Below are 24,405 nucleotides of genomic sequence, written 5' to 3' on the forward strand. Positions count from 1 at the left end.
TCCTCAGTTGGAGGATGACTGAGGATCTCTTCAGTGTTGAAAGCAAACTTACAGTTTTTATCAAAACTTTTTGCCCAGATATTTGTATTCATCCACGTCTCTACCAACATCCCATGGACAGCTGCTACTTCCTCTGCTTGTTGGTGGTCATCACCCACTCTTTGTTTTGTTCCACATTTTGCTTCAGGGATGATTTATCACACAACTCCACAAACTCATGGAGTACTGACCAGTGGTGGTGTGATGGGTGTGATTCAGCCAGATGATAGTCTGGGTGGGTTGACCTGCAGGCATTGGTATTGAGGATCAAGAGCAAAAGTGAGAGGATACTGCCCTCAATTTATCTTAAATGATTCGGAAATGATCACAAAAGCACAAAAATTGACCAAAATGACGAGAAAAAGCCCAAGCTGAAATCAAATCTGTTGAAAATTGCTTGAAAATTGTTGGAATGACTTGAATAGGATCCATAATTACAGAAAATTAGTCCAGAGTGACATGAAATTTGTCCTAAATGACTCAAAAATTATCCCAAAGACACAAAAATGATCCAAAATGACTCAAATGATCCGGGTCTGTCATGCAATGGGAGTGTGAACCCAAGCAGCAGGCGCAGACAGGAGGGTGAAATTAAATATGATTTAATTAAAAGAAACCAGAATATTAAATGAACAGAAACACTGAGTGAGGGAGGTCTGAGGGAAACAACGGAGAGGAAAAACTAAACTAACTAACAAAGGGCGGACCAGTAGGCCGAGAAGGAACTAAACCAAAAACTGAACTAAATAACGGGGAAGATAACTCACAGGTCCATGGGAGGAAGGCAGAAGCGGGCAGAATGGAGGGAGCAGAAGGAGAGATGTGGCGAGGGCAGGGAAACAGGTAATAAAGTCCAACGGGAAGCTTGTGTAAGAGGTGGTGACCGGAGTGCAGGGGGCAGCCGAGTGCGTCGTGGCATGGATGGTGGAATATGGAGCAATGGACCAGCAGAGTGCTGTGCAGAGAGGCCAGCTTAAATGCTGCAGTGATTGTACATAGGGTTCAGCTGTGCCTCCTCAGCTGAGCTTCTCCTCAGCTGAGCTCAATTAGCCAGATCAGAGGGGCTGGCACCACAGGAGTGTGACAGTGTCAATCTATAATTGAGGGACTTTTGAAGTCCAGGGGATATATCTACATACATTTTCATTAAAAGTGAAAAAAAATAATAAAAAATACAAAATCATGTTTTTTATGTTCATTATGATCATGTCTTGACATATCCCTTAATTATTTATTACAGAAACAATCACTTATTAATGAAAAATGACTGGATATCACTACAATGCCAACTAAATAACCGTCTGAATTTAAGACCAACCACCTTCTAATGAGCTAAACAATAATAAAATGAGCTGATTCAGAAACAGTTTGGATTGTGTTCTTTTTATTAAGCTGAGATAATCATGACAGATATTTATTTTTTAGGCAATATATCACATTTTATATGGAAAATAACAAATTAAATCCTTTTCCACTAAGTTCCCCATTCCAAAAACTCCTCTCCAGGAAATGTGTTAATTCCAGATCACATGACCTGCTCCACATGATGTCATTTCCTCCTGAAGAAAAGACTGGATGACTCCAAGGCTTTCCGACTTATTTAATGTAAAGTAGTCAACAGGTTTACTACATATCTTTAGAAATAAGTTTACATTTCAGTTTTACTCAATTGTATATATAATATTTTAGAATAATCTTTCTATAAAAGTGCCTTGGGGTGTTTGGTTTTATATATATATATATATATATATATATATATATATATATATATATATATATATATATATATATATATATATATACATATATACATACATAAAAGTGCCTTGGGGTGTTTGGTTTTATATATATATATATATATATATATATATATATATATATATATATATATATATATAGACGGCCATGTTAATTTGAGGCCTGAAAACAGCAGAAATGTCAACAATGATACAAAAAGTCCTGCTATTAAATATTGACCCAGTTGCTAACAGCGTGTAATGCAGACTCCATACCGGCTGGTGGCAGTAAGGCCCCCAACAACCAGAGGAAGCAGAGGAGCGGCGTGACGTCGTTACGTTGTCTAACTTCCTGTGCACGCTGGGTCCGCTAGCTGTTCGTTTAAATAAGGCCAAATAGCAACATTTCGGTAAGTTCAAGATCATTTAAAGGCTAAAGAATTTCCTGGAAAATATATTTGCATCACATTGAAGGATTGTTTTTGGATCGGTGCATATTTTTTTAAAGTCTCCGTTGGATTTCATTCACCTCAAGCGACCTTTGTGCGAAAGTCCTTGACAGTCTGCCGGTAACTGATCAGTGCTAGCTTAGCAGCAAACCTTTACCTGTCATCAAGTAAACACAACGTTCAGTAGTATTTACTGTCCATTCAACAATTATGATTTAGTGTGAAGTCCAAGTGTTTACAAGTGCTTTGCGAACTCTTGCTGGCAACCTGAACAGTTTAGTACTACTGTTATAACACCAGTATGTTTACCGTTTTGGTTCCCGAAATCCGGGACACGGAATGCACTGAGATACTCATATGATGCTGAAAGTTTACTCAAAGATGCCTTATAATTTCAATACATTTAAAGTGTACCTCCTCCGTATATAACATTGTTATATCACCAAATACTATCTACAACCAAAGATACAAACTCAGACAGGCTTCTCAGAGGCTGCTCAACATGTTTTATTCTGACAAGTTTCAAAAATGACACATGAAATAATGGTAGAAATCTTCTGTATTAGAAAAAAAGCAACTAAAAAAAATCCATCTGCTATATTAGCAATCCAACTTTAACAAAAAGAGCGTTCACAAACTTAAAAAAGCCCAACAAAAAATATTTTTTAGTTAGTTTTAGTTCATTTTAGTGGCCCAAAGAAAACCAGGAAATTTTCATCACTTTGTAAAAACAATGAAGACAAGTCCTCAGAAAACAGGACGTAAATTTTGATGCTTTGTCATCAGTTATGCGTTTTATTTGAATGAATGAATTAGGAACGATTGTTTTATGTTTCAGAGCCTGTCAGAGTTGAGTATTTGTCAGACTTGATAGGTTTTTTCCCCCTCCAATCTTTTGTTTCAACTTTGGTCCATTGGTTTTGTGCTTTCAGATTTAAAGGTGTGATGGCTGCAACGCTGCGTTTACTGTACTCTGTGTCAAGGCCAGGTAAGATTTCTCATCCAGAGGAACAGTAGAGCAAATACAAGCAGGTAGTCAGTCAGACTTTTAGTATTTACAGTTCAGGATTTGATATAAACCACAAAAACGAAGTTAGATTTCTTGTCAGTCTTTCTAGTTGCTGTGCCATCATAGACCTTAGATGAACTTACATGTAAGCTTCTTATTATGTTGTTATTATCATCAGAATTATCACAAAGCTGCTCCTGTTTGTTATAACAACTTGTTAAGGTAACTGCATTGTATTTTGATGTACTCTCCAATTAATTTAATTTGAAATTTACTTGTAATTCTTTTTTTTAACCATCAGGCACTTTTGTGGGCAGCCAGACTCTAGTGAGGACCTTCAGTGTGTCTCCACAAAGGGATGGATTCAGTAAGTACCACCACGGCAGAGCTCCTTCTTTAGGAGGAAATGCGTTAGCCATACTGTCAGTCCATGAAACCGTGATTATCAGTCAGCTATTCGATACTCTTTGAAAGAGGCAGATGGCATAAGATCAGTATTTGCCATACTTTGATATATTTAGAAGTTTGCTGCAATGTCGACGATAATCAGGACTTTTATTTCTTGCTCTCTGTAGGCCTTCCTGTCTGTGCACAGTCAGAATAGAATAAAACAGAAAAGGATAGAATTAGGGCTGCAACAACGAATCGATAAAATCGATTATAATCGATTATAATCGATTATTAAAAGCATTGGCAACGAATTGCATTATCGATTCGTTTTGTCGCGCGATTCACTCGTCATGTCGCGGTCGTGGAGCCGTCTACTTCACCTGCAGAGCGAGTTGAACAGAGCGAGGTGGAGGCAGAGCAGAGGAGGTATTTTCAAAGGGAAGTAAATTCAACAAATGAAACATGACCAGCACGGAGAAAACAGTTTGACTGAAGGCCTCAAAAGTATGAGAGCTTTTCACGCTTCACAAAACAAAGACATGCTGCGTGTCCACTACATGCGAATGCACGCATCTGAAAATCGCACTGATGTGAGCGGGCCTCTACGTGGTCACGTGACCGCGCTTTCAGCTTGACAGTCCAGTAGAAGAGTCTGATAAACACAGTGACTGGGCCGCAAACTTTCTCTATTATTTTGAAAACACTTCAGGGAAAAGTATTTTGAAAGCATTTGAGGCGAGAAATAATCTGTGCAGCAGCTGAACCTGTCCTGGTTTTAGTTCACCGACGGCTAGTTTAGATGTTTAAGGACAGCAGAAGAGTCTACTTTATAAAAATGAGCTGCAGGTAAACACACCGGATCGCAGCTGGAAACGCACCAACCGGCCACATGCGATGTGTCGCATCTAGTGGACACGCTCCTTAAGTCACTGCATTATCCTACATTTGTTCCGTTTTAAAGTGAGGAAACATCAGTCTCTCTGGTAGCTTGTCTGATCCTAGGGTTTGCTTATTAAACTGATTAATGACAGAGATGGGGCATGTGACTGTGAGCGATAGGTTTTATTTCACTTTCATCAGCTAAAGCATGGTTTGAATATGCATTACAAATGAACATAACTGGCACACTATAGTGGTAATACTTTGAAGATTAAGCCTTAAGTTTTAATTTTCTGACAATATCTGAGTGAAGACACTGGTCTGTGTTGGAGTGAGGCAGGATGAACTACATTGATAGGCTTTATGATGAGAAAGACATCATGTCCACCACAGCAAGCAGCTGTCTGACTGAGAGCATCCTCACCATGAACGTCACTGAAGTGAGGCCTCTGACGGTTGAAGATGAAGGCTTCCCTATAATGATCTTATTTGTTCTGTCATTCCAAATCTTCTATTTCTGAATAAAGAGGCGGAAATTAAAAATGTTTTTTTTATCCAATTCATCGGTTAATCGAAAAAATAATCGGCCGATTAATCGATTATTAAAATAATCGTTAGTTGCAGCCCTAGATAGAATGGAATCTATTTTAGTCAATCTCTCAGTAGATAATATATAATTTAAAGTGCATAGATGGATAGCAGGTTCTCAGGTCCAGGCAGTTGAAGTGAGTGTTTGGCAGATTTCAGTTCTCTGATTCTGGAGTAGAAGCTGTTTCTCAGTCCAGGCAGTTGAAGTGATTTGATGTACCTGAAGTGGTCAGACAGATGTTGTCAAGGATGGGATTTGGCTCTTAAGAATGTTTACTGCTCTACTAAAGTAGAAAGAGCTCCATATGTCCTCCATAGAAGGTAGTGCAGAGCCGATGATCCTCTGGGTGGTGATGATGATCCTTTGGAGGGCCTTTGGATTACACCAGCATGTTCTGGTAAGAGCAGCAGTAAAGCTTTTCCTGAGGGTTGTTTCTTCTGAGGATTCTCAGGAAGTGGAGTCGCTGCTGTTCCTTCTTTACTGCTGGTGGTCCAGGAGAGATGTTCATTAATGTGACGACGGGGACTCTTTCCAAACAATCCCTGTTGATGAGTAGCGGATTAGGTTCTCTTCAGATTCTTTGAAAGTCTATGATAAGTTCTTTTGGTTCTGTGGAGCTCAGGACCAGATGGCTCTTTGAACACTACACCATCAATCTTTGGATGTCGTCCGTGTAGGTGGATTTATCTCCTTCTGAAATAAGTCCAACCACAGTCGTGTCTTCGGGACACTAAAGGCGCTTTTCTCCCAGCACCTACGCAACTCGGTTTAGGTCATTTTCCATTCCACTGAGTATCACCTCATCGTGGGTCGTCCCCTCGTTCGTTCACCTCATCGAGTTGTCATAGCATGATGGCCCGGTCACGGAGTTAGCGTTGATGGCTAACTAGCTAGCTTACTGTTGCAAACAGGAGACAACAACGCTCTTTTTAAAATATACTTGTTTGTTTAAAGTGAGCTTGCCACCAATGGGATAAATAATATGAAAGTTTCTTGAAGTCGCAAAACACTCACCGGTTTTGGTGAAGGAGTCGCTCTGGTGTGTCATCACTCCCTGTCCAATCAGAGGCCTGCACTCTGTAGACGTCACATTATCGGCTCCAATCAGCTCTCTGGGAACCCCGGCCCAGTAGGAACTAAAACAGTAGCTGGTACCAGGAACTACGTCCTGATGGGAAACCTCACATCAGTAGAGTGGACTCGGTGCTGGTGGAAAAGCTCCATTATTGATGGTGTTGGAGGTATGGATGAGGTACCGTCATGGGTGTACGGTGAGTAGAGGATGGAGCCAGTGCAGAGTGTGATGGTGGAGGAGAGGTGGTTACCTACTCTAAACATCTGGGGCAGTTGGTTATACAGTCTGTGATCCACCAGAGGGCAGGATCTGATAGTCTGAAGACACTCAGTTTGGATACCAGTGAGCTGGAGATAACGGTGCTGAAGGAAGAGCTAAAGCCGATGAAAAGCATCCTCACATCACTCCACTGGTATTATCTGTTGGATCTGTATTCAAGCTGGTGTGGGTCGAGGCTTTATTATCGTACCAGCCTCTCAACACTTTTCATAATGACCAGCATGAGGGCAGTCATTCTGCCCACCGATAACAGATTTTTATTGGCAGGAGGATAACTGTTGAAGACTCCAGGCAGGGTGGGATGGTGGATGTGGACAAGAACAGGTTGAAGGTTTTAGTAAAGACCACAGAAAGGTCCTGTCACACCATCAGGGCCAGTAGGATTTACTGCTCTGTTGACAGTGACAAGAGATGTGACAGGTCTGAGTCTGGATGTGGTGTTGATTCGAATCCTTTCATGTTGTTACAATTAGCTTAATAAAGTGTGTTTCCCTCTCGTGGAATGACCCATGTGTTGCTCACATTTGAGGACTGTCTTTAAAGGTACCAGGTTCTATGATATGAGCTGATTCCAGACGTGCTCTCATGAGAGGTTATGACGCTGTACAAATAACCTAGGTGTATGCTAGCATTAGCACCTGGTGAAATGCAAACAGCTGTGACTTTAACAACAGCAAACAGGGTTTCCTCCAGGATTTTTTTAAACTGTGGGGGAGGTCTGCCCGAGTGGAAGACGGGGGGGTGACGATGACGACAAATTTTGAAATGTGAAATTATGACTATTTCAAACTGAATGTTTTTCTAAATACATTATTTATTATCAGGTTTCCAGTACATTAATTGAAAATAATAACTGTAAAGACTATCTTGCAGTAACAACAAACACAACGACAAATTAAAGCAGCATCTAGAAGAGGCATCAATGTGCCAGTGCCACAGAGCTTGTGCCTTTGCTTTATCCTAGTGCTGCGGCAACAACAGCAAACAAAGAGGCAAAAAGTAAAAGGCTGTAGCAAAACTATGTACAACTGTGCCCTTCTGTTTCCTCATTATCATTTCTATTGACTTGAGGGAATTACATCACGACAGAAGTCTGAAGAACATTGAGCTTGTAAGGTTACCTGAGTCTCTTCCTCTGGAACCTTTCTCTTCTTGAGAAAATAGTTTAATATACTCATCTGAAAATGTGACCAGAAAAGAGTCACGGCAGAAAATTACCTGGGCATGACCTACGCTAACGTTATGTCGTGCTGTTCAAAACGTCTATCTGAAACGTAACGGGTTTCCTCTATCAACAGAAAATTTAATTTTACAGTTAAAAAATAATCTACAACAAAATATTATCTCTCTACTGTATAACCAAAGACTCGACATGCTTTATAGATTAATCTGTCTTTAACAAGTGTCAATGGTACAAAAATAAAATGAAAATAAGAATCTCTGAGATAATGATAATGTGTATCCTGTATTAAACAATGAATAACACATTTATCATGACTCAGGTTTTTTTCTGTAGCCTAATCCATCTATATTTCGTTTTCACTGGTTTGAAAAAAACTGTATCAAATACAACCTAGTTTAGGTACCTTTCTTTCTCCCTTTTCTCTCCCTCCACGTCGGACTGTTGTCTCTACTCTCTTCGCATTTCGCGCACAGCAGTTAGACAGGCAGGCACTGTTGCCAACTCCTCAGTAAGGAAAGTCGCTGTTGGCTGTCCTAAAAGTCGCTAAATGACGTCATCGCCTAATTTGCATATTTCCCAGTTTGCATGTAATTGTAATCAATGTTGTAGGAGAGAGGAATAATGTTGTGGAAGAGACCAAAAAGTGAGTATAAAACACCCAAAATATGTTTTTCACTAGAGGCTAAATGCTGTGGTTTATTTTAGCATGACAGTGAAGAAACATTTTCATTTATATCCCGCTCCGTAAGTCTGGATGGGATCTGTAGTGACTTTGTGCGTGCACGATTCATCTGCTGTCTGGCCGTGGAGTGATGTGGGTCTCCCCCTCCCCTCACTGGGTCTGCTGTGGGGTTACTGGACTGACAGCCTGTGCTCTGGGAGGGGGAGAAGCCCACAGCAGCACCTGCTGCTTGTTGAGGACAGTAACTGCAGAATGATCCCAGTTTTCCTGTCAGAGCCTCCAAAACGGCAGAAAAGTCGCTAGATTTGTGGTTAGTCGCTTTTGACAAAAAAAGTCGCGAGGACGTTTTGGAAAGTCGCTAGATTTAGCGAGAAAGTTGCGAAGTTGGTAACACTGCAGGCAGGTGCCAGGCAGTGACTCCGGTGTTCCGGTGTTGGTTTTTCAAAATAAGGGTAGGGTATTTGCAGTGTAGCCTCACATTTCACGAAAAACACCCCGTTTTGTGCCGAAATCACGTTTAATACAATAATCGTCATTAATATAAACATAAAACAACATAAAAACAAGGTTAAAAAAAACATTATTCTGAAGGTGTGGCGGCTTTTATTTTGCCGTGGCGGTGCGCCACAATCAATTCCATGTAGAGGAAACCCTGGTAAACTCACGTGGAAGGCAAATACGTGTGAGTTTATTGGTCAGATACTTCAAAAACATGAGAACAGCGGCGGTCATGATCGTTTGCACCAGTTGTGGACATAATTTCACAATCCTCTGCCCTAGCTTTTACCAAAGTCTCTGCTTCTCTTCACTCCATTAAGCAGGTGTTTTCTGTGGGGAGCATGCTTGATGAACAGAACATCCTTAAATAAATCACTGCATTTTCAACACCAGCAACAGGGACATTTTCTGTCAGTCAAGTAAGGCCATGAAAAAACACTCGCTCTCTATAATAATTCAAGAGCTGCTTCATAATAACGTGTACTTTGACATTTTGGGACAGCACATAGCGGTCATTAATATTTCTCGCCAAGACAGAAGCACCTGGACGGCTCAAGTTCACACTCACTAATCGACCCGGCTCTCGGAACATGAAGCTCAGTGTCCTGACGGTTTTCAGGGGAAGAATCCCCGAGTCAACCTGAACCCATCCTTCAAAGTTTGACATCATGGGACTTTCAACAATCTGAAAAGGATTTAGTGAGTCACAGTAAGATTTAAAATGACTGGTTGGAGCCCATTTCAGTCTAGATCAGCAAAAAGATCGATTTCATTAAAGTGGAAGCTGATAAAAGCTGCATTAAGGAGAGCCGAGCATCACTGACAGCTGAGGGTGTTCTGTACCAACCGAGCGTCCATTCAAGGGGAGGAAAGAGAGACCACTGGGGCTGGAGCCGAATATTTAGTCTTTACGGTGGTGTTTATTTTCAGATCCGAATATTCAGACTCCCCATGCAACCTGCATCAGATGATGTCGCACAATCGGTACTCACCTCGTCCCTTCGTTCGTCCGTCTGTCCGCCACCGGCCGGACGTTACGATCCGAATATTCAGGTATTTGTCGTTGATCGGGGACAAATATCCGAAGCCCAGAAACTGCTATTCGGGTCAGCCTTAGAGAAGTGCTGAAATGGAAAAATGAAGTAATTTTGGAATTACTGTAGATCCCAGTTTCCCAACTTGTTATTAGCATTTACATCAACATCCAAATTGTAAATCCATCTGGGAAAGTCACAATTTTCGAACCGACTATTCAGATATTCGTCATTAATCGGGGCTGAATATCCGGAGCCCAGAAACTGGTATCTGGACCAGCCATAGTCTAAAGTTTATTGCCCTCTTAATACCCCTGTATAGTAGCCATCACTGATAAACTGCTTATCAGGTAGTGTGATGTTCTTAGAAGTTGTGTTGCTAGCCTTTGTGTATTTTTTGTGTTTGATTGTTTGCCTGTATTTGTCCTAATATTCTTATCCTCTGGGACCAAAGCCACTGTTTCAAAAGCAACAGACAAAGGTAGCAAGACGGCAGTAATTAGCGGGATGCAACAGCAGAAGAGAACTGGAAGAATTGATGTCTGTTGTGATTGCGCACACGTTAACCATGTTAACATAGAAATCTTTCCCGTCCTTCTCATGTGATGAGTGTGTCGTCACATTAAAGCTGAACATTGATGTAGAGTGTTGTGGAGCCTCTAATGTGACGTCCACTCATACGTGTTCACACGTCACAAGTAAAAACAATCATCTTTCTCTCTGTGTTTGTTTTCAGAATATGTGAACGCCCAGGAGATCCCTACAGACATGAAGTCCATCACAGACCGAGCTGCACAGACGCTGCTGTGGACGGAGCTCTTCAGAGGTCAGCTCGTTAACACTTCATCCAATGTGTGCTTCTTTAGGTTCTTTGCTTCCACTCTTCTGTCCAGTTCATCCAAACCAGCTCCATGGGGTTAAAGTCTGGAGACTCCATGTTCTAAACCATCTGGTTCTTTGTTCCTGAGGTGGTTCTACAGAGCTTGGACTGATGTTCTGGGTCTTTATCTGCTGTGGGATGAACCCCTGACCAACTAGAACATACCAGCGGGTTCTGCATGGAGCTGCAGAATGCTGTGGCAGACGTTTAGGTTCAGGGTTCCTCTCATTCTGTACAACAACCGACCTTGGATCCAGCAGAACAGCCCCAGACCATCACACTTCCTCCTCCATGTTTGACAGTTGAAGTCCCACACTAGAAGATGCACAAACAACACAAAGAGATCCAAAAATTACTCTAAAAGATCCAAAAATGAGACTAAAAGATTCAAAAGTGTCAATGTCAAGATCCAAAGATTGCCCCAAAAGATCCAAAAAGTACCCCCGGCTATCCAAAAATGACATTGCAAGATCCGAAAATGACACTAAAAAATCCAAAAACTACCCAAGCAGATCCAAATACGACACTAAAACATCAAGAAATGGCACTAAAGGATTCAAAAACTACCTCAAAATATCCGAAAATGACACTAGAAGGTGCAAAATCAACTAACCAACTAGGACTATTCCTGGACTTTCTTCCTCACTGTATAAAGACCTCCATTTATAGTGTTCTGATGGTCTGTCTCTCTTGCCTTTTCATCTCCATTTTTACAGCAACACTCTACTTTCTGCAGTACTTCCTGTTCTAATAATGTTCTGGAGGGTTCCACGGTGGGTTCCATCAGTACTTTAAGCAGACAGAGGAGGTTGGAAGGAATCTAGAAAAGATTGGACACCTGTAGGAACTTTCAAGGCTTCATCAAGACCATTTCCAGCTATTCTTTGGACTTGAACGACTTGAACTTCAATAAAAACCTGGAAAATTGGGGCGTTTAGAAACTTTTCACTCGTAGTGTGTTTTAGTAATGCCACTGAACAAAGCAGTGTTGGATTTGTCTGTTTGAAAAAGTGTTCTTTGAAGTAAAAGGTGCATGTCTGTGTTGTGTTGTCAGGTCTGGGCATGACGATGAGCTACCTGTTCAGAGAGCCGGCCACCATCAACTACCCGTTTGAGAAGGGACCGCTGTCGCCTCGCTTCAGAGGAGAACACGCCCTGCGCAGGTAACAACCACGTCTTCTCACGTCTTAGTCATACTAAGGTGAGCTGTCATGTCAACAGATGAAGCAGATCGAGGTTTATTTGTGCACATTAAAAAATAAGCTCTGCCAGGAGGAACATGGTCAGACATCAGTAACGGCACTAACAAAACCTCTGTAATGATGTTCCAACAGATACCCTTCAGGAGAGGAGCGCTGCATCGCCTGTAAGCTGTGTGAAGCGATCTGCCCTGCCCAGGTACAGATGCAGACAGCTGAATTTAAAGACACTGTCAGTCAGATGTCTGTTTCTAATAAAAACCAGACAAAAGCACGGTGGCTGTGAGATTGTTTTCATCATTAGTAGCTGTCCTGAGCCGCTCACAGTGCATGGAATGTGGACCACAATGTAAACATTAAGTCAGTTAAAAATATGGAACCATGTCTCATCAGTTTGAAGACCTTCAGTAGCTCCTTGTTGTGTGTTCTTCAGGCCATCACCATCGAGGCAGAGACTCGTGCTGACGGCAGCAGGAGGACGACCCGCTACGACATCGACATGACCAAATGCATCTACTGCGGTTTCTGTCAGGAGGCCTGTCCGGTGGACGCCATCGTTGAGGTGGGGTTTTTCACGCTTAATCATTTTACCCATAATTCAGCTGACTTCTGTTCAGACGTTGTGTTGCATTTAGGGCGAAACACGTTCATTTCCATTAGTTAATTATAGAAAAAAAAATGCATTTCCCTAATTTGTGGCACACCAGTAACACTCATGAACACTCCAGCCCAGGAGGTGGCGGTACTGAACCTAAAGTCTGTTTGCAGTCGTGAAGAAAGTTTGATAAACAGAGAAGGAAGACGAGACACATTGAGATTGTCGGGTGGAAAGTTTTCTTCAAAAATCTTCCTGATGGCAGCTTGGATAAAAACCTGGTTGTTTTCTGATCACCTCAAAGCATGTTGCTGTTAGCACCATAGCTAGCATTAGCTACAACAGTCCTGTTACCGGCTAACAGTGTAAACATCCCATAATAGACCACTTTAGAAGACACTGAAAGGGCTTTAGTTTACAAAAAGTCTTAAAATGTTAAAAAAATGCAGATAAATAGAAATGAAACAAACTTTATAGTGAAGAGTTTACTCCGCCAAGACGATCGGCGCTGGTTTATTTGTCTGTCTTTTAACTGTCTTGTAACATAATGATAATAACTTAATTTTAAAATCTTAGTTTATTATATATGTATATATATATATATATAAAATAAAAATGTATATTCCTACAAGAAGAACCATCAAAATGATACTTTTTTAAAGGCTTTAAATCATCAAAATCACTTTTTTCTACATGTCCTGTTTTAAAATTTATAGCATTTAAATTATAAACACGTCTATGTCTATTCATTGATTCATCTGTCAACCAAAATTTGTTTGAACTGAACAACTTCACTGATTGTCAAACACATTTTTGGCCCCTTTTTTGTTGTCTTGTTTCTCGTTTTCGAAATATTTTATCCTTTTTGTTGTTTTTTTGTCTTTTTTGTCTGACTTTCGTCTCATGTTTCTGTTGTTTTGTGTTTCCTTTTTGTCTCACTTGTGTTTTTTGTCTTACTTTCGTCATTTTGTGTTTCGCTTTATTCATAATTTTTTGTCTCATTTTTGTCGATTTGTGCTTTTTTGTGTTTGTCCGTTGTTTTGTGAGTTTTTTTGTCTCGTTTTTGTCGTTTCGTGTCTCATTTTTGTAATATTTTGTCTTGTTTTTGTAGTTTTTGTCAGACTTTTGCTGTTTGTCATATTTGACTTTTTATTAATGTTTCATCTTACTCATAACTTGAAGAGGACATTTTTGGTCTCTGGATTTGTGTTTATTTACATGAGAAATTAAATAAAATGGAGACTGAACCATGAGCAGCAGCATCACAAATTGCTAATAAAGTATTTTAAGCAGAATGTTTTATGCTTAAAATACGTAATGCATAATTTTAAGCATCATAATTCTAAGTATTGAAGACATTTTCCTTTATTCCTCAGGGTCCTAACTTTGAGTTTTCCACTGAAACCCATGAAGAACTGCTCTACAACAAGGAGAAGCTTCTCAACAACGGAGACAAGTGGGAAGCAGAGATAGCCGCCAACATACAAGCCGATTATCTCTATCGATAGACGCCTGCACTAAATGTATAGTTAGCGTACATGGTCTCTGATACACACAAATGTCCATTCTGTACATACTTTGAGAGGATATGAATTCTTTATTTGAAAGAAACCTGGATCAACACAGTCCTTCTGTTGCATCCCGTTCTGATCTAATGAATAAACTCTACTGTGTTTCTGACTAGTCATTGTTTCTATCCATATTTAATGCAGAATGATCGATGCTAGCGTCAGCGTGTCGTCCTCCATTTACTGTGGCGTCCATACAAATGTACATGGATTGTTGCTCGTCATAGGCACAGTTTTATGGTTTTCATGCTGTTTCAACCCTGATGCAAATAATAAACTCTGGGAGAAATACTGTCTGTGTTAAAGTTCCATTTCTACCTGGGAAAGGGTTGGGGAAAACTACAAATTCAGCTAAATTGTGGCTCACTATCCCAGGACAGTGAGAAATGTGATAAACTCCAGCAAAATGTTCATATAATTAATTGTTAGCCTAATCGAATTTATAAATTCTCAACTACAGCTCTACTAAATTACAACGCAATCAAAGCACAACAATGCTGCACCTATGTTAGTTCTACTAAGTGTACGTCATGTTTTGGTTGCGTTTTAAGAAGACATGGCCTGGTTTTGGTACAGGAGTGATGACGTAGTGCTACATCATGCTAATTCACATGTGGCACTCAGACAGTAGATGACAGCATGAGAATGGTTTACCCCACAAACTGTTACCGGGCAGATAGTTCACCAAACCTAAGGAATGTCTCCCTCACTTAGCCATTTTTTTAAAAAAAGTAAATGAATTTCTGAATACATGCAGCTGTTTGTGGGTGCTACAGCAGGGCCATGGGTAGTTTATCAATCAAATGCTGACATTAGGGTGTTTAATAAGAACACACTGTTAGATATGGGTTTAAGGCTCGTGTTCAACACTTTTACAACAAGGGGTAAAATGTCCTGTTGCCTATTTATAGTGCTTTAGAAATCCATTTTAACAGTGTTTTCCATGTGTCGGAAACCAAGTCTCACTAAATAAAGCCCTAAAAATCTATGCAATGCGATGAACCAGGTCTGGTGTGGCGTTCAGGTTCCTACTAGAGTTGAAAAAGGGCAACGACAAATTGTGACACAAATAGTTTTGACCATTTTCACTGTTTTTGTACATGTTCGACACCAAACAATCACTTATTAAACTGAGAACTGAAAAATAGCAATAATGTTAGCTGCAGTGAAGAAATGTCCATGCAAAGAAACAAATGAAATGAAGTCACATTTTTTTTAATAGACAATGTAAACATATCACAGGGTGTCTACAAAGGAACACAACATATAGTCACAGGTATCTAGAACTGAACCATATAGTATTTTATTTTAGAAAGACAAAACAAAACAAAAAATAAGACAAAACATTGCAGAATGAGAAACAAAATGAAAAAAGCGAGACAAACGACACCAAACAAAAGAGATTAAAAATTTGATAAAAAGTCACAAAGCGACAAAACAATGAGCAAATGGCAAAAAATTAGACAACACAAGCGAGACAAAAAACCCCCACAAAAACGATACAAAAAGCGACAAATAAAGCAAAACACAAAATGACAGAAATAAGACAAAAAACACAAATTAGACAAAAAGGAAACACAAAACATGAGACAAACGACAAAAGACCCGGAAGACTACAGGAAAAAAATGTAGTGGAAGACAGAGGATTCCTTCCTTGGTCAAGGAAAAGTCTTCACAACAGTTTGCCAGATCCAGAAGACTCTCCAGGAGGTCAAAATCAACTATGAAGAGAAGACTTCACCAGAGTGACTACAGAGGGTTCACCTTAAGGTGGAAACCATTGATGAGCCTCAAGAACAGGAAGACCAGATTAGAGTTTATCAAAGAACATCTAAAAGAGTCTGAGAAGTTCTGGAACAACAGCCGATGGATGGATGAGACAAAGATCTACATGGACCAGAATGATGGAAAGAGAAGAGTATGGAGAAGGAAAGGAACTGCTCAAGATCCAAAGATACCAGCTTTACAGATATCCCCACCTCATAGTGGCATTAAATCTTCCTCTATACAGCGAATCAAACATTTCTGTAGCACATATTCTGATCCAGCATGGTGGTGGTCGTATCATGTCCTCATCAGTGAAGCATGGTGGTGGTAATATCATGTCCTCATCAGTGAAGCATGGTGGTGGTAGTATCATGTCCTCCTCATCAGTGAAGCATGGTGGTGGTAGTATCATGTCCTCAGTAAAGCATGGTGGTGGTAGTATCATTACCTCCTCATCAGTGAAGCATGGTGGTGGTAGTATCATGTCCTCAGTAAAGCATGGTGGTGGTAGTATCATGTCCTCAGTGAAGCATGGTGGTGGTAGTATCATGTCCTCAGTGAAGCATGGTGGTGGTAGTATCATTACCTCCTCATCAGTGAAGCATGGTGGTGGTCGTATCATGTCCTCCTCATCAGTGAAGCATGGTGGTGGTACTATCATGTCCTCCTCATCAGTGAAGCATGGTGGTGGTCGTATCATGTTCTTCTTCATCAGTGAAGCATGGTGGTGGTAGTATCATGTCCTCCTCATCAGTGAAGCATGGTGGTGGTAGTATCATGTTCTTCTTCATCAGTGAAGCATGGTGGTGGTAGTATCATTACCTCCTCATCAGTGAAGCATGGTGGTGGTCGTATCATGTCCTCCTCATCAGTGAAGCATGGTGGTGGTCGTATCATGTCCTCCTCATCAGTGAAGCATGGTGGTGGTAGTATCATGTCCTCCTCATCAGTGAAGCATGGTGGTGGTAGTATCATTACCTCCTCATCAGTGAAGCATGGTGGTGGTAGTATCATGTCCTCAGTGAAGCATGGTGGTGGTAGTATCATGACCTCCTCATCAGTGAAGCATGGTGGTGGTCGTATCATGTCCTCCTCATCAGTGAAGCATGGTGGTGGTACTATCATGTCCTCCTCATCAGTGAAGCATGGTGGTGGTCGTATCATGTTCTTCTTCATCAGTGAAGCATGGTGGTGGTAGTATCATTACCTCCTCATCAGTGAAGCATGGTGGTGGTCGTATCATGTCCTCCTCATCAGTGAAGCATGGTGGTGGTAGTATCATGTCCTCCTCATCAGTGAAGCATGGTGGTGGTAGTATCATTACCTCCTCATCAGTGAAGCATGGTGGTGGTAGTATCATGTCCTCAGTGAAGCATGGTGGTGGTAGTATCATGACCTCCTCATCAGTGAAGCATGGTGGTGGTCGTATCATGTCCTCCTCATCAGTGAAGCATGGTGGTGGTACTATCATGTCCTCCTCATCAGTGAAGCATGGTGGTGGTCGTATCATGTTCTTCTTCATCAGTGAAGCATGGTGGTGGTAGTATCATGTCCTCCTCATCAGTGAAGCATGGTGGTGGTAGTCATAGACATAATAAAGAGTAGACACCGCTCGGGGTGCTGCGCAGAGAGAAATACGGCCGCCATCTTGGTCCGGTCAGCCGCTCCACTCAGCGCTGTTTGACAGCGCATTTAATCCATCTTAACTCTGAATATTAAACTGATTTTCACGCGTTTTTTATTTTGATTTTTTTTGCTGCAAACGTCATACATGTAGCTATGATACAGGACAAATGGTTCAGCGTATTTTAATATTCATAGCGGGAATAATAGATAATAATAATAACAGGTAATAGAATATTCTGATATTAAGCTCGACTGTAGACAGGTACTTTGCAAACACTGTAAACACACACACACTAATATATGTTAGAGAAGCAGATAATGGCAGTAAAGTCAATTATTTTAATAATTTGAAGAGACAATATATGATTACACTATACACACGTGGACAAAATTGTTGGTACCCCTCAGTTAAAGAAGGAAAAACCCACAATTCTCACTGAAATCACTTGAAACTCACAAAAGTAACAATAAATAAAAATTTATTGAAAATTAAATAATCAAAAACAGCCATTACTTTTGAATTGTTGATTAACATAATTATTTAAAAAAACAAAACTAATGAAACAGGCCTGGACAAAAATGATGGTACCTCTATAAAAGATTGAAAACTATTTGACCAGAGTGACATGATTAACTCAGGTGTGTCATTTAATTGACATCACAGGTGTTTCCAAACTCATAATCAGTCAGTCTGCCTATTTAAAGGGAGACAAGTAGTCACCCTGCTGTTTGGTGAAAAGGTGTGTACCACACTGAACATGGACAACAGAAAGCGAAGGAGAGAATTGTCCCAGGACATCTGAAAAAAAATTATAGACAAACATCTTAAAGGTAAAGGCTATAAGACCATCTCTAAACAGCTTGAAGTTCCTGTGACAACAGTGGCTCATATTATTCAGAAGTTCAAGACCCACGGGACAGTAGCCAACCTCCCTGGACGTGGCCGCAAGAGGAAAATTGATGACAAATTGAAGAGACGGATCGTTGGAATTGTATCCAAAGAGCCCAGAGCAACCTCCAAAGAAATTAAAGGTGAACTCCAAGGCCAAGGTACATCAGTGTCAGATCGCACCATTCGTCGTTGTTTGAGCCAAAGTGGACTTCATGGGAGACGACCAAGGAGGACACCACTGCTGAAAAAAACTCATAAAAAAGCCAGACTGGAATTTGCAAAAATGCATGTTGACAAGCCACAAAGCTTCTGGGAGAATGTCCTTTGGACAGATGAGACCAAACTGGAGCTTTTTGGTAAGGCACATCAACTCTATGTTCATAGACTCAAAAACCAAGCATACGAAGAAAAGAACACTGTCCCTACGGTGAAACATGGAGGAGGCTCAGTAATGTTTTGGGGCTGCTTTGCTGCATCTGGCACAGGGTGTCTTGAAAGTGTGCAAGGTACGATGAAATCTGAAGACTATCAAGGCATTCTGGAGAGAAATGTGCTGCCTAGTGTCAGAAAGCTTGGTCTCAGTCGCAGGTCATGGGTCTTCCAACAGGACAACGATCCAAAACACACAGCCAAAAACACCCAAGAATGGCTGAGAGAAAAGCGTTGGACTATTCTAAAGTGGCCTTCTATGAGCCCAGATCTGAATCCCATTGAACATATGTGGAAGGAGCTGAAACATGCCATTTGGAGAAGACACCCATCAAACCTGAGACAACTGGAGCTGTTTGCTCATGAGGAGTGGGCCAAAATACCTGTTGACAGCTGCAGAACGCTCATTGACAAATACAGAAATCGTTTAATTGCAGTGATTGCCTCAAAAGGTTGTGCAACAAAATATTAAGTTATGGGTACCATCATTTTTGTCCAGCCCTATTTCATTAGTTTGTTTTTTTAAATAATTATGTTAATCAACAATTCAAAAGTGATGGCTGATTTTGATTATTTAATTTTCAATAAATTTTTATTTATTGTTACTTTTGTGAGTTTCAAGTGATTTCAGTGAGAATTGTGGGTTTTTCCTTCTTTAACTGAGGGGGACCAACAATTTTGTCCACGTGTGTATATACATACATAAACAAAATACTGACTAATGAACACATTAGTCAGTTTTCTGATATATTGATTATATTGATACTCCATACATGATTTATATATGTAGTATGATTTTCTCTGATGTATAACTTTTACATATATATATGTGAATGATGTTGATACCCCATCTATGATTTATATATATTCATTTTCTCTGATATATAACTTCTGTCTATTGTTTTATATAGAAATGTGTTCATTAGTCAGTATTTTGTTTATATATGTATACATAGCGTAATCATATATTGTCTCTTCAAATTATTAAAATAATTGACTTTACTGCCATTATCTGCTTCTCTAACATATATTAGTGTGTGTGTGTTCACAGTGTTTGCAAAATACCTGTCTACAGTCGAGCTTAATATCAGAATATTCTATTACCTATTATTCTTGTTTTTTTGTCTTCTTCTGTGGTTGTGATCCTCCAGTAAATCCTCCATGGTTCAGGTCCAGGTGACTAAATGTTGTGTTCCTTTGTAGACACTCTGTGATCTGGAAGTTGTGATGTGGAAATGATAAACTGAGGATGAATGCTGATGAAATTCCAGGTTGTTCATGATGTTTTGTTAAAAAACAGTTCATTAAATGTCATCCTGGTAAAAGCCTTCTCTCTAACCAGAATAGAAACATCCAGTCCTTATTTGAGCCCGTCTCTGTAACGTCGTCAGTAAAAGCAGCCTATTAACGAGCTGTGAGTCAGGAACAGTGCAGCTCTGCTTCCCCCCAGGCTGGCAGCCGGAGAGGAACTTGGAACAGAGTAGAAGAGCAGAGCAGACAAAGGAACACACACCGGACAGCTCGGCATAGAGAGAGAGAGAGAGGGAGGAGGACGAGGAGGACATGTAGTCAGGCTGCAGCCGAGGCAGCATCAAGGCAGCGACTCCAGTCTCCAGGATGCAGCAGAACTGATGATCAGAGGTAAGAATCACATGGATGAAATGTTGTTTTCTGCAGCTGTTGGGGGGCATGATGTGCATTTGAGGCAGAAAAAGGGAGTTCTGGTGCTGTCCTTGTGAACAGACTTACTGAGAGGCTGTTTAGCTCCACTGTGGTGGAAGTGACTTGAATTTGAAATTGAACTGTGACAGATTTCCTGCAGTGAGAGTGTGTGTGTGAGTGTGTGTGTGTGTGTGTGTGTGTGTGTGTGCGTGCGTGCGTCACCCAGCTGTGTCATCGTATCCCGACAGTGTAGTAGTCTAGCGCCGCAGTATCCCCCCATCCCCCTCCCCTCCAGCACTCTGTACTCCCCACCGACACTGAACGACTCTGCTTCTGAGCTAACTTCAAGGGTAGATAAAATATTACGAAAATGACAAAAGACCAATAGTTGATGATCAAAACGACAACAAAAGACAAAAACAAGGCAAAATATTACAACAATGAGACAAAAAATGACAAAGGCGAGAAACGAAACGACAAAAGCATGAGACAAACGACAAAAAAATGACAAAATATTACAAAAATGAGGCATAAAATAACAAAAACATGAGACAAATTACAAAAGTCAGACAAAAAACAATATAAACTAGACAAAATATTACAAAAAGGGGACACGAATCGACATAAGCGAGAAATCAAGTGACAAAAAATACACAAACGACACAACAAAAACTGCAAAAATACAAGACTAACGAAAAAGTCCGGCACAAGAAGAAAAAAAACAACATAAATGAGACAAAATATTCCAAAAATGAGACACAAAATTACAAAAAAACAATGATTTATGATCAAAACTAGAAAAATAGACAAAATTTGTCAAAAATGAGACACAAAACGACAAAAGCGAAAAATGAAATGCCAAAAACACGAAACAAACGACAAAAGTAACACAAATTATTCCATAAATGAGACACAAAATGACAAAGAACAGTGATTTATGATCAAAATTACAAAAAATTAGAGTTAGGCTAGGGGACATTTTAGTATGACTAAAAGTACATACTTTCTAAACGGCTCAGGTCTACCTATATAGCTGGTTTCTCTGTTTTGTTATTTGAATAAGAGACAGTTTAAAAAAAAAGGGGGGGGGGGGGGGGGTGCTCCAAAATGTATTGATCTGTGTATTAAGTTTGTTCCACTTAAAATTTCTTGCGATTGAAAGTGTATTGCTGAGAATGACAAGAGCGATATATGAACCTACAATCTATTTTTTGAAAGATATGCATTGTACTTGTTGTACTAAAAACAAGACTAATGGAATGGTTGCGGATCAGAATATTTATCAAAACATAGTCAGTCGGTTAGGAAAATAATCTGGAACCGGATAAACCACATACACATGGGGAAAAAAGGGGGTGGGGGGAGGTTAAGGTTAGGGAAAAGGATTGGGTTAGGGTTAAAATGGAGATAGGGTAGAGGAAATAAAAAAAAGAGGTTCTTTTAAATGAGAACTAACCTGATTAATTTCTATATTAGGTGTTTCTGTCGTGCTTTATAAATAATAATAAATATAAGTGCTGTATTAATTAGAAATAAATAAATAAGTTGCGTATTACAACAAGATTACTGAGATTACTGAGGTAGAATGTGTATATGTAAATAGCTGCCAAATGGATTCAAGATAAATAATAAAAAACCTCAATACAAAAGATATATTCATAGTTGATATCTTGTTATTTCATACACAACACAAAGAAGGAAACACATATTATAGGCATGCAGTAACCATCAAGCACCAAAGTAAATTTCATGCATTATCGCTCAATATATACATTATTTACAAACTGAAACCAATAAATAAATAATCAACATTATTAAATACTGGCAATTGATGCATAATCCAATATCTGGAAACCAGAAAATATTAAATATTTTGATCATCTTGGTCTAGACGAAGTTCTGCTCTTCATGGTCGATTGAGATGACATGGAGGTCTTTCTTGAATGATCGTGAACTTACTAATCTGTCAGACTATTATCAGCCACTCAGACTAGTTCGACTAGGCTTGGAAAGTAATCATATTAGTCACTGGCACTGACGAGATTGGTGTAATTATATAGTTACATCATCTTTCTGCTTGTATTTAAATCACTCCATTAATAGGAATGACTGAACTGTTTTAGATCCTCTTCGGAGGTGGTTAGCAAAAACTCTACTCAAGTGGGTGTTCATCTGTCAAGATTGTGCTTTTGTTTTCTGCTATATCGTTTTATTGGACAGTTTTATCATAATGATGTGAATATTCTTAAGAGAAGGTATTATATGCATTGTCTAGATCTTTTTCTTTATATACCGTTTCCCAGTTTAGTGCTATTAAGTCGTCCTTTAACGCATTCATTTTTGATTCACTTTTGAAAGCATTTCTTCCATCCAGTCCTTAAATGCTTCAATATGGGATCCTGGTGCTCTATATATACAGCTTCATATCACATTTTTCTTATTTCTTTACAGATTTCAACAGTTACACGTTCCAATAAGCTGTCAATAACAGTCGTCATAGTTTATATTACCTTATTGTCCAAAGCCACTCCTCCCCCACTCTTGTTTATTCTGTTTATACAGTTAAATTCATATCCATCCATTTCAGTCTATTTATTTATCCGTATTAATATATGTTTCTGATATTGCAATTATTTTGAAATCAGTTTGACAGCAGGAATTTCCTACATTGCTAGCGACGCTATCGTAGAACGAGCTACTGTTAGCTAGGCGGAGAAGCTAAGCTTCCTTAAGCTGTGGAGAGTTTGAAAAATAGCATGCGGCTGATATTTACAGGTTAAAATCTGCCTATTGCACAGCTGTAACACGTTAAAATATCGGATTATCTTTACTTTAGTCCCATAACAGTAAAATGAACCTTGTCCTCTCTGCTTTCCCACATGACGATGGCCAGGACATCTGTCAGTAGGGATTTCATGAGGCTTTGCAGGCTGGAAATGAATGCTGGTGTAGTCAAAGATGGTGGCCTGTAGAGAGCAACTCTAATCCATATTTCATGACTCCTACACCTGTGTATTCCAGCTGGTTGGCTGTCAGGTTCATGAGTTGAGGAGGGATGTCCTCTCCAGCAATCATCACACCACCTCCTCGCCCTACGGTGACAGGCAGCTTTACCATTAAGGTTTTAGAGAAGGGTAGGATGGAATCAACCTGCTGCTGTGTCGTCAAGAATGTTTTCACTAAACAGAAGACATGAAAGATTGTCTCGTCTGTTTTCAGGTCTTGTTGGTGTTCCAAGTAAGATCTAATGTTGAGGAACCAGATGTTGAAGTAGTTGGTACATCATTTAGTTGGGTATTTGATGCACACTCTTGCCAGAGTTGCTTCATTCCCGTGGGTACAGATGGGTTTACCTGGATGGCACTTGGATCAAAGCCAAGGAAAAACAGACCATTCAGGTTTTTGGCCTAGAATCAAATTTATATTTCCTTGCATGGAGACAACGATCTGATCCGGAGTCTTTCCTTGGACCTTATGAATGGAGTGTGGAAACTGACTTTGTTTTGCCTCCACAGATCATCTGCTCCTTCCACTGAACAACTGTATGTGTTGCCTTTTGATAGGTACTGATGCAGGGTAGGAGTGCTTATATTGACTGTCAGCAAAGGCCTGTTTGCCAGCACATTCACTGTCAAACTTCATGAGGATGCCATGCACATCTTTGTCTGGAACGCATAGCTGTAGTACCCTAGACTTCAGGGTCATCCCGTGTACATGCTGCTGTTCTTCAAAGCATCAAATTGTCCAAACTGTTTCTGCCTCATGCTCCCTGTTAGTTCCATCGAGGTGAATTTTTCCCACCAGAGTGAACCATGTAGTCCGTTTCATTCCAGTTTGGGATGTGATCTCAGGGACTGTCCTGGTTTCTTAACTTGTTCTGGTACAAACACAGATACATGTCATTCCCAAATCAGGGTTACATCTGATGAAGTGTGCTGTCTGAAA

At 40.1% G+C, this 24,405-nt stretch overlaps 2 protein-coding genes and 1 long non-coding RNA gene across 4 annotated transcripts in view; 2 read left to right on the top strand and 1 right to left on the bottom strand.

Moving 5' to 3' along the window:
* Nucleotides 1-2,067: 2,067 nt before the first annotated feature.
* On the top strand, nt 2,068-14,376 carry ndufs8a (NADH:ubiquinone oxidoreductase core subunit S8a). 2 transcript variants are annotated; one of them, XM_022221634.2, is made up of 8 exons: nt 2,068-2,185; nt 3,157-3,212; nt 3,535-3,600; nt 10,579-10,668; nt 11,777-11,885; nt 12,057-12,120; nt 12,355-12,483; nt 13,893-14,376. In XM_022221634.2, exons 2-8 carry the CDS (start codon nt 3,170-3,172, stop codon nt 14,022-14,024), a joined length of 633 nt encoding a protein of 210 aa, XP_022077326.1. In that variant the 5' UTR covers nt 2,068-2,185; nt 3,157-3,169; the 3' UTR covers nt 14,025-14,376. The 2 variants fall into 2 exon arrangements, with proteins under 2 accessions (XP_022077326.1, XP_022077327.1); XM_022221635.2 differs by lacking the exon at nt 2,068-2,185 and adding an exon at nt 2,281-2,344.
* A 907-nt stretch (nt 14,377-15,283) lies between these two features.
* LOC127533461 (uncharacterized) lies at nt 15,284-17,734 on the bottom strand. The gene is made up of 2 exons (XR_007941199.1): nt 17,248-17,734; nt 15,284-17,097 (listed from the first exon to the last, which is right to left on the bottom strand). It is a non-coding gene; the product is annotated as an uncharacterized LOC127533461 (long non-coding RNA).
* Nucleotides 17,735-20,139: 2,405 nt separating this feature from the next.
* Nucleotides 20,140-24,405, top strand: part of LOC110971111 (glycine receptor subunit beta-like) — a 39,250-nt gene continuing 34,984 nt past the window's right edge. The window contains exon 1 of the mRNA XM_051946505.1: nt 20,140-20,439. Within this exon, the coding sequence (XP_051802465.1) occupies nt 20,430-20,439 (10 nt within the window). The 5' untranslated portion in view covers nt 20,140-20,429. The remainder of the gene's footprint in view (nt 20,440-24,405) is intronic.

Source organism: Acanthochromis polyacanthus, chromosome 3 (genome assembly GCF_021347895.1).
Source record: "Acanthochromis polyacanthus isolate Apoly-LR-REF ecotype Palm Island chromosome 3, KAUST_Apoly_ChrSc, whole genome shotgun sequence".
Taxonomy (NCBI): Eukaryota; Metazoa; Chordata; class Actinopteri; family Pomacentridae; genus Acanthochromis; species Acanthochromis polyacanthus.

Bases quoted from the DNA above. Each gene is read 5' to 3' on its own strand.
- ndufs8a (XM_022221634.2), top strand. From the start codon at position 3,170: ATGGCTGCAACGCTGCGTTTACTGTACTCTGTGTCAAGGCCAG. The intron at 3,213-3,534 runs GTAAGATTTCTC...TTTAACCATCAG, and splicing joins GTACTCTGTGTCAAGGCCAG to GCACTTTTGTGGGCAGCCAG. The intron at 3,601-10,578 runs GTAAGTACCACC...GTTTGTTTTCAG, and splicing joins TCCACAAAGGGATGGATTCA to AATATGTGAACGCCCAGGAG.